Here is a 9,900-nt window from a genome sequence, read left to right as displayed (position 1 = left end):
ATTATGTGAATCGTGATAAGAATCATGCTCGCGACTTATTGAAGGTGTATCATGAGAAAAGGAATCTTCCAGTAATGGATAGTAAATTGATGTCTTGAGCTTTGTGGATACCTTTTTGAATTTCAGTCTACTTTTCTGAGGTTTCATTTGATAATTTACATTAATTTTGCCATGAACTGGTTTTTTGATGAATCAGGCAGTAATATCTGTCAGCATAAGAGGCTTAGTAGTTAGTTTTAGTGAACTGGGGTTCAGTGTGTGTGAGATGTGATGCTTTCAGGGTATTCTCTGGGAATGCTTCTAAATCCAGCATGCTGAGCTGCCATCTTTTTAATATTTTTTGCAACTGCACAATGTCTAAGAACCTTGTGGTGATTAGGGAGGACTGTAGATTGTAGTTCACAATTTTATCTTTCATTATTTTTCAGGGGGATATGAATATAATCCTCTCCACATTTTTCTGTAATTTTGGAACATGATGTGATTCCGTTGATCCTTGCATCAGCAATGCGCCCCAATGTTGATCTTCTTTCCCCTTTATGTTTTTGGAGGACTAAATCCCCATAGTGGTCCCCCAGATTCAGCCCGTGCACCAATTTTGCCCCTGAGATTCCAATTGCACTGTTTATGTCCCCCAGATTCCAATTCGAGCACCATAATGGTCCTTCGAAGATTTTCCGGCGTGACTCAGCGACGGCGTTGCTTATGTGGCACAGCCACTGCCACGTTGGAGAGTCAGAACGACGTCGTTTCATGGGGCAAAACGAATGAAAAGTGCTGTTAGTGTCTGCTGCTATGCTGTGATTACTGCTCTGATCTAATTGTTTGATTACGTACTATACCATGATGGTGTGCTGTTAGGTACTACTATGGTGATCGATTTTCAAAGTTAGGGACTATTATGGTGAAGGATTGGCAAAGTTAGGGACTATTATGGTGAAGGATGTGAAAAGAAAAGAGCAGCTGATGCTGCTCAAGCTGCAGCTGATGCTGCAGCTGCTGCAAAGGCAGCAGAGGCTGCTAAAGCCCCTAAAAATGCTAGTGCACAAGCAACTGCAACTGCCCAGGCCACCACAACTGACACTGCAACTGCCTCTGCATCTGCCAGCGCCACTGCAACTGCTACTCCAAATGCAACTACTACTGCTACAGCTACGGCTAATGCTAATATTACCATCAATTCTGCTCCTATTGGTCAAGCATCAGAAATTGATCTGTCACAGCCAATTTGTTCTGAACCAGAAGACTCTCAAAAGGTACAATTTTAATTCTATAATAAGCCTTTGTAATTAATGGAGTAAAAACTCTGAAAAAGGTTTACTGAGTGACAATGTTTGGTATTTATTTCTGGTTTGAAATTTGTGTAGTTCACTGAAGTAACCGGGGAACCAGCCACAAGACCTGCCAAACTGCCTACTAGAAGAAGGTCACCTCCAACAACCCCTTCTACAGCACTGGACCCAATGAAGGGTGCGAGTTCTGCCACTGCTTCACGATTCACAAATTTTCTGAAGTTTGTGCCGACTCCTGGATTTAAGCACCCCCGAAAGAAGTGAACTTTCATATTAGGACATTAGGACATTTTGCTTGTCAAGTGTTAGTTTTTTGTTAAAAGATACAGTGACTGTACTCACTCTAAACAATGGTTCATTTTGTTGATTACTAATCAAGTATGTCATGCTACTTGTTCAATTACTTATGGTTGTAATGTGTTAAAACTATGAATGGTTTGCCATATTTTGGTATTGATCAATTAATACTGTCCATGGTTTGGATCAATCTTGCTGTTACTTATTTACAAGTTCTTTTACTTCATCCAACAGGATATTATATTATATCAAAGTAAGATGATTTACACAAACCTTGTTATGTTACCACATAACAGTTTCATTCATTAATTTGGGAACTGCATTACATTGACATGTTCTCAACCCTTTAATAGCACCAATCCTACAAAAACAACAATTACTAAGAACCCAAATCCAAGAACATGAGTTATGAATTTCAGATTCCTAATGTCTGCCTCCATCTTGCCCATCCGCCATGCAAAGTTCATCTTCCTGTCACCATCATCATCTCTTGCAACAGCTCCTTCAGACAACTCCTCTTGCACAGAATCAGCCCAGACGAATAACCCACACCATGTTTTTCCACTTGTCTGCAACCAACCAAAATAATCAACCGAAAAAATTTTTTCAATCTGCTACAAATTATTAAACTTTACTCACATTATAGTTGGGGCAACCAAAGAAGGGCTTGTTAGGATGCGACTCCGTCCCAGACCACCTTAGCACCGGGCGACAACCACAGCCGCACCAGTCCGGAACCCGTCCATGCCTACTTCGCGTCGTGCTTCTTCTCCAGTTCTCCGTCGACGATGACCGGTTGGAACTTCCTGCAACATGGCTCCCACTTCCTCTCATGGTGGACAGCTATCGGTGTACAGAAGAGATGCAGAAGAAGACGTTGATGAAGAGAACCTCAATGGGAAGGCCAACGAAATTTTAGGGTTTAAAAATGAGGACAGGGACTACATTAGGGAATTTTATACACATTCCACGTCATATGTACACTACGGCGTCCAACGTGGCAGTGGCTGTGCCACATAAGCAACGCCGTCGCTGAGTCACGCCGGAAAATCTTCGAAGGACTATTATGGTGCTCAAATCGGAATCTGGGGGACATAAACAGTGCAATTAGAATCTCAGGGGCAAAATTGGTTCACGGGCTGAATCTGGGGGACCAAAATGGGGATTTAGTCGTACCAAGTCTATTGTCAATTTTATTCTTGCATAAGTGGTTTTGTTGATTGATATTAGTCATCGTTTAAAGTTGTATTAGGCATCGAATTTAAAAGCAATTCAATCAACTTGGCTACCCAAATTGCCATTTAATAGAGATGATAGATGTGCATAAATATTATTTATAGGCTGGTATTTTTACACCTTAAACTAATTACGTTTGACAACGTTGGAAACGGACTGAAATGGACGTGAATCAGCAACACATGGTTCTTGTTTGGATGGTACTGAAAATTTGAAACATGCACCAACACCAACAAGGAACAGGGATCAGCTTTCAACTTGTACCCAAAAAACCGTTCAGATCTCCCAAGAGATTTGGTATCATAATTCATGGTTGTGGGGAAGGCATCATGACCAACCTCCATGTATCTCATCAACTCCCAACAGATTTAAGGGATGATAAGAGGCAACAGTAACATCTAATGTGTGTCGTCCACCCACTCCTGTTGTTTATATTCGACGACTTCATCGTAGGTATCCATGTTGTGACAACCCTTAGCGAAACAACTAGTGGGCAATCAATTTATAATTATAAAGATGGCTAGCAAAATAGTAAAACTACATCCACAAGCTTCGTTGGTGAGACACGTGTTTCTTATGTTATTACAATTCTGTCCTACATATACATTGTTATTTACAACCTCTGTCCTTTTTGTATCTTTTTTTTAACCCATTTGAAGCTGAAAAAGTGAGGGAACTACTTATTTCTCGAATTCTCTCCTGCAATGTTTTGAACTGTTGCAAGGTCCTTTTTTGTCTACGGGATCGAAGGCAGAGGTGGCTTCAGCAATCCCCAAATCACTCTTTCGAGTTCAAATGCTGCTTTGTGATTGGTTTCATGGTATAAACATGGGATTGCCGAGTAATTATCTTGCAGATAATTGTTCTAATTTTTGGTTAATAGGATGAAGGGAAGAAGTTTCAGCAATTTTGAGCGCGAATCTTTCAAAAATTTTCGAATTTCAATCCTTTTGAATCTTTCTCTTTTTTAACTTTCCTCACTATCACTCTCATAATCACTCTCTCTTCCCCTGAAACCCTTTCCCTTTTTCACTCTTCTCTTTTTGTTTTTGGTTCCCCTTTCTCTCTTCTCTGATCTCATTTGATTAGAGTCTTCCCAATTTGTAGGTCAGAGTGATTCCAGAGCAAGATACTATCCCAGAAGAGGTTGCAACCACCGACTAAGAGGGATTTACAGCGACGAGGGTCATACTGAAAAGCCAACCGATGTGGACGGTGGAAGAAGTCAGGAACAGATTTGAGATCGACGTTTGTCTCCTGCTAACAGGAAATGATGGTGAGACTTCTTCTATACGACACATTCATCACTTTCTCCTTTTACCCCTTTTGTTTTTTAGTTTTTTCCACGGTTTTAGTGGATTGTAATGTGAATTTTGTGTTGAAATGTGAAACTGTGTTGTGGTGTTGTGCATTTCTTTGGTTCAGGTCAGGCTTACCCTTCCGAAGCAGTGCGAGCTGAGTCATTTTGAGCATACTTTCCAATATTGGTAAGTGGTAACTAAGAGCTTTGTTACACTCTTCTGCTTCTGTAAGAAAAATTAAGGGGGGGGATATAGAAGGATCTATGTAAAATATTGGCTTGAGAAAAAAATATTTATTTATTTATTATTATTATTATTTGCAGGTTTTATAAGATGAATTGAATTGTTCAGAATGTAATATTAGACTAGGATTTGTTTGCTTTAACGGATAAGGAAATAAATGAAATTATTGAACTTGAGTGAAATGGTGTTGTTCAAATTCAAACAATGAAATGGAGCAAAATCATTTAAAACGACTAGCTCTATTCAAACAATGAAATGGGGCAAAATCATTTAAATTGACTAGCTCCTATGGGATTTGAAACACTGTTGATTCGCTGCTTTTCTGTTTCTGTGATTCTTTTATTAGTCTTTCTGCCTCTCTCTCTTTTTTTTTTGTATGTTCTCATTATTTTCCTTATCTTCCCTTTTAGTGTTTTGATGACTGCAATTAAATTTTGCTAAGAATATATTTTAAACTTAAGTTCAATTTCTAATTGGTTTCATTGAGATGATTACTACTTCTCATACTTGAATTTCATACGTTTTGTATTGCTTTGTGATGCATTCCATTATCACAAATGCACAATCACCAGGACAAATTCACTTTCATTGTTGAAGGGGATTCTTTTTATAAATCTTTCAGCTTATTTTACGAAATTAGAGAATAGGAGTTGAGGGCTGACAAGAAAAAAATTCGAGTAAGTTAACGATGAGAGGGGGAAGAAGAAAGGGACTGTGCTTTCTGTTATAAGTGAAAATTCCTCCAAGAGTATATGAAATATTTGCATAAAGAGAATTGGTTAAATACCCTTCTGAGGAACTTTGTCCTAACTTAATTTTGTATTTTTGTTTGCCAAAGTTTTGAAAATAATAATTCCAAGGATGTTTCAGGTTCATAATGATGATGAGGTAAGGGCATTGTTTATGCTACTCTCCAACTCAAGCAATTGGTACACTCACATTTTATCAATACCCATCTTTCATTTCTCTCTAATTTTTATAAATTTGGTTTCAATTCTTATTTTTATGATGTCGGATACCCTCAAAGTTGGCAGCTTTTTCCTTTTCGCATTTTGCTCACTAACTGTTTGTAATTTTGTTACTTTTGTCAGTGTGTTCAGAACTTCAGATAGTAAAGGAGACATGGGGTTTCAAGTGGGAGACATGCAAGGCACTATACCCGTTACACTTGGGCTCTCGAGACAGCATTCTTTCCTCAGGTAAATTTGAATTTAAATATTTCAAAATGATCAAAGTATTTGGTGGTCTACCGTGAGTTTAAAATTTTGCTATGGATTAATTTCACTTTTTTTTAATTCTTTCCTTATTTTGATTAATACTTTCTTTTCAATGTTTTAGCTTTATATGTCAAATCAGAAATTTATTTAATTTATTTATTTATTTTTTTAACTTAAGATATTTTTCTAATTTTCACTTTTCTTAGTTCTTTTGTATGTGGAGTCTCTCTCCTTTTGCAGTATGATGATAATTCTCCTTTTTTTAGTTATTTGAGTAACATTATGATGAATTTATGATAATTTAGTCCTTGAAATTTCTGTGTGGATTTCATATTGTGGTATGTTGGTTAAAGTGGATTACCTGCTAGAAAAGAATGTAAGATACAAGAGGCTGCAACAACAGATATGCATCTACATTTATATATCTATGTAAGCATACATGCATATATTATATTGTTACTCATTTAGATCAAGTTTTTGTTCTTCGCATTTTAATTACAAGTGATTTTGTTTGTTTATGTTTGCTTTAATAGTCATACTACTATCTCTTTTGCAAATCACTTTTTAGAAAATGTTTTACTAAAGTGATGTTGCAATTGTGTTATCATTGTTGCAGCTTTGTGAACTCGTGTGAATCAACAAAAAGAAGAAGAGTACCCTGTACCAAACATTTATGGCACCGTTTTGAATATGTATCTAGATTCTTAGTCAGTGTGCCATTTATTACTGCTGCAATGGAATTGATGATTGAAAAAAAAAACAGAAAAAAATAAGATCATATTTTAGTTAATCCGTAAGCTCAAGAAATGTAATATAGGAATGTAAGAAAATTTTTGTGCAGAGTAATGCTGTTTGTTTGTTTTAACTATTATTAAAAATCAAATGAAATGTTGTGGTATTTTTTTTTTCTTCTTTCATTGTTTTTAAGGTGTTCATTTTATTTGGCCAAAGAAAGATGGTTTTTCTATCAACTAACTAATTCAATTTTCATGCTTAAAGTTTCTCTTTTTATATAGATGATGCGATTTACTGTTTTATTGTTGTGATTAGTTCCATCAATACCAATAATGAAATGTTTTATTGTTTTGATTAGTTCCTCAATACCAATAATGAAAAATTGTATGTTTTATGCTTTATTTATAGCGTTATCTTGCACAAGTGTTTGCCTTTCAATATCAGCATCCTATCACAATGTTACAATTTAGATATGTTCCCCTTATTTAATGCAAAAATGTTCACTTATATTTTGGAGTACCTATGATCTTCTTGAGGTTGTACAAAATGACAAAATGTCTGACAACGAATGAAATGAAGTAAATTAAGCATTCTAGGAATTTTAAGCATAACTATTAGATATCACATGATGAATATACCATTTTAAGAGGAAAAAAATGATGGGAGTGTGTCAATGTGTGTTCGATACAGTGTTTCAATATGTCCAAATAATTTTAAAATATAATAAAAGAAATTCAATCACCCAAATACTTTCTAATTAACTTAAATTTAACTCAAAAGTTTGGGATTTCTCTCTAAACAAGTATTTATGTTGAATCAATATATTAATTTTAGCCTAAAGGCTAACTAGCTATATATCTTAGTATATTAATATCTTAAATTTGTGGACGAGCTCTGATTTTTTAATGAAAAATTGTCCTTAACTTTTGTTGTTCAAATTCTAATTTCAAAAAGGAAGATCATGTTCAAATTGTGTACTTTTATTTTTATAACCGGGAATATGAATATGAAATATAGCTGAGTTTAAAAGCAACTTAGTGATAAATATGGTGAAATGCATTGTGTATTTGTGTTTTTAACTATTTAATATTGAGTTACATGTGCTGCACGAATGGTATATAATTGTATTTGAAGTTGATAAATCGTAGAATATACCATGGCTTTTCTTTCTTCTCTTTAAAGTTGAGTTTTTCTAAAAAAAAAAATACCATAAATTTAGCCATTATATGATATTTATGCAAAATCAAATGGGCCACAAACAACCACAAATATGCTTCCTGTTCATATCCTGATCCAACACTAGAGCCCAGGTTCAAACACACTAAAAAGCCCAATTCAAAGATTGGCCTTCGCTTCCGACCGACCTCCTCAGAGGAGGTCGGAATTAACACAGACTCCACCTCAAAGAAGTCAGGCTCGAAGGACAGCTGGCAGATCATGCTTATTCAAATAAGTAAGTGCCCCTAAAATCTCTCAACCCACTTTCAAGAGCCATATCTCAACTTCCCTAAGATAAAGGGACGGTTATCCTCCTTAAAAGGTAGAACTACTCAAACGGTGGTTATTGGTTCACCACTATAAATACACTGACACCCCTCAGGTATCTATAAGTTCCAATACTCTCTAAACCTGCTAAAACCCTTTGCTAACTTAGGCATCAGAGTGTCTTTGCAGGTACCACCCCCATACACACAAGTCGAACGGTGGCTCCCAGACGCAAATCAAGTCGGAGATCACCTCATCTAGACGTTTGGGCCAACCTTATCAGTCCAGCCCATTAATCTCTAGTTATCCATCGTAACATTGGTGCCGTTGCTAGGGACCCGAGAGATCAACCAGTAATGGCGGACGAATTCAATGAGGATGGAAATACAACGTCTGATTCTGAGCAAGAGAATCAGGACGCCGCTAATAACGATAGAGCAATAGTCACCCACCAAGGGGCGACTAACTAGCACAAAGAAGGCACCTCAGGAGTGAAAGACCAAAAGGAAAACTCCTCTGAGGGGCGTGAACCAAGAAAGGAAGGGAAACCCCATGCAGCCGACTTCATGAGATTATTCTATGGCCACCAGGGGAGCCTGGAGCAATTGGAGCAAGAGCTGGAGCGATAGCAAGAGGCAGAGAGAAATTTGAGGAACGAGATTGAGCGACGAAAGGAGCTTAAGGAAAAACTCCTAAGACTAGAGTCCGCTCTGAAAGGTTGAAACTCTCACAGTGAGTCAGTGACCGAGAAGACTCTTCCTTGGGAGGAGAAGATCCGTTCAGTGAGGACATAATGAGGGCAAAAGTTTTAAGAAACTTTAAAAGCCCTGATATGGACCTCTACGATGAAACTACTGATCCAAAGCATCATTTAAGCAATTTTAAAAGTCGGATGTACCTAGCTGACGCTTCTGATGCTACTCGCTGCAAGACTTTTCCGACAACCCTGACTAAAGCAGCGATGAAGTGGTTCGATAGCCTCCCCCGAGGTCAGTCAATAGTTTCGACGACCTCTCACAGATGCTTCTCATGTGATTCTCAATCCAAAAGGATAAAGTGAAGCACGCATCGAGCCTCCTGGGAGTAAAACAGGAGGTCAGAGAACCTTTGAGGGACTACATGGAAAGGTTCAACAAAGCGTGTTTGGAAATTCAAGACCTGCCCACGGAGGCAGTGATTATGGGCCTAGTGAATGGACTCCGAGAAGGTCTCTTCTCCCAGTCCATCTCGAAAAGGCAACCGACCTCTCTGAGTGATGTACAAGAGAGAGTTGAAAAGTACATCAACATGGAGTAAAATGCCAGGTTGCGAGAGCCACATTGGCAACCTGGGCCCTCTCACTCATCAAAAGAGAAAGAGAGAACCCAAGAAAAAAGAGGAAATCGGCCCTGAAAGGCCTAGGAAATATCACTCCTATACTCCTCTACGAGTTTTCCTAGTTGACGTCTACAGGGAAATTTGTCATACCGAAAGACTACCTCCCCCTAGGCCCATCAAAAATAAGAAAGGGGGAAGTCGTAGCGACTACTGTGAGTACCATAAACTATATGGTCACTCAACAAATGATTGTTACGACCTAAAAAATGTGATAGAAAAGCTGGCCAGAGAAGGTCGGCTGGATAGATATCTCATGGAAAGGTCGGACCATCACGGCAAGAGAAAGCGAGATGACGAAGACCGAAGAGACCCGCCACCACAGACCCCAGAAGGACATATACACATGATCTCAGGGGGGTTTGCTGGAGGTGGCCTCACAAAGTCATCTTGAAAAAGGCATCTGAAGGAAGTCTACTAAGTCGGGGGCGAAGTCCCCGACCTCCCAACCATCTCTTTCACTAAAGAAGATGGGCAAGGCATAGTTCCCGGACATGACGATCCGGTAGTGGTCACTATGATCCTTGCCAATGCCCATCTACACAGAACCCTGGTAGAGCAGGGGAGCTCGGCCGATATCCTGTTCAAACCAGCGTTTGATAAGTTGGGGTTGGATGAAAAGGAATTAAGAGCTTACCCTGACACCTTATATGGGTTAGGGGATACACTAATAAAGCCACTGAGATTCATATCCCTACACACAACTTTTGGAAAAGGGGC

General features: G+C 38.2%; 2 protein-coding genes across 9 annotated transcripts; one reads left to right on the top strand and one right to left on the bottom strand.

The window, feature by feature from the left end:
- On the bottom strand, nt 1,372-2,572 carry LOC110263488. Its single transcript, XM_021104828.1, has 2 exons — nt 2,229-2,572; nt 1,372-2,158 (listed from the first exon to the last, which is right to left on the bottom strand). Exons 1-2 carry the CDS (start codon nt 2,421-2,423, stop codon nt 1,928-1,930), a joined length of 426 nt encoding a protein of 141 aa, XP_020960487.1. The 5' UTR covers nt 2,424-2,572; the 3' UTR covers nt 1,372-1,927.
- Nucleotides 3,499-6,505, top strand: LOC107638376. 8 transcript variants are annotated; one of them, XM_021104812.1, is made up of 6 exons: nt 3,499-3,681; nt 3,933-4,101; nt 4,251-4,312; nt 5,240-5,257; nt 5,461-5,568; nt 6,203-6,501. In XM_021104812.1, exons 2-6 carry the CDS (start codon nt 4,096-4,098, stop codon nt 6,357-6,359), a joined length of 351 nt encoding a protein of 116 aa, XP_020960471.1. In that variant the 5' UTR covers nt 3,499-3,681; nt 3,933-4,095; the 3' UTR covers nt 6,360-6,501. The 8 variants fall into 8 exon arrangements, 7 of the variants coding, with proteins under 7 accessions (XP_020960471.1, XP_020960465.1, XP_020960467.1 ...); XM_021104806.1 differs by having other exon boundaries at nt 4,228-4,312; nt 6,203-6,500; XM_021104808.1 differs by lacking the exon at nt 6,203-6,501 and adding an exon at nt 5,940-6,122 and having other exon boundaries at nt 4,228-4,312.

Source organism: Arachis ipaensis, chromosome B01 (genome assembly GCF_000816755.2).
Source record: "Arachis ipaensis cultivar K30076 chromosome B01, Araip1.1, whole genome shotgun sequence".
NCBI classification, from domain to species: domain Eukaryota; kingdom Viridiplantae; phylum Streptophyta; class Magnoliopsida; order Fabales; family Fabaceae; genus Arachis; species Arachis ipaensis.
Note: the sequence above shows the minus strand (reverse complement) of the source record. Positions and strands in the feature narration are given on the sequence as shown.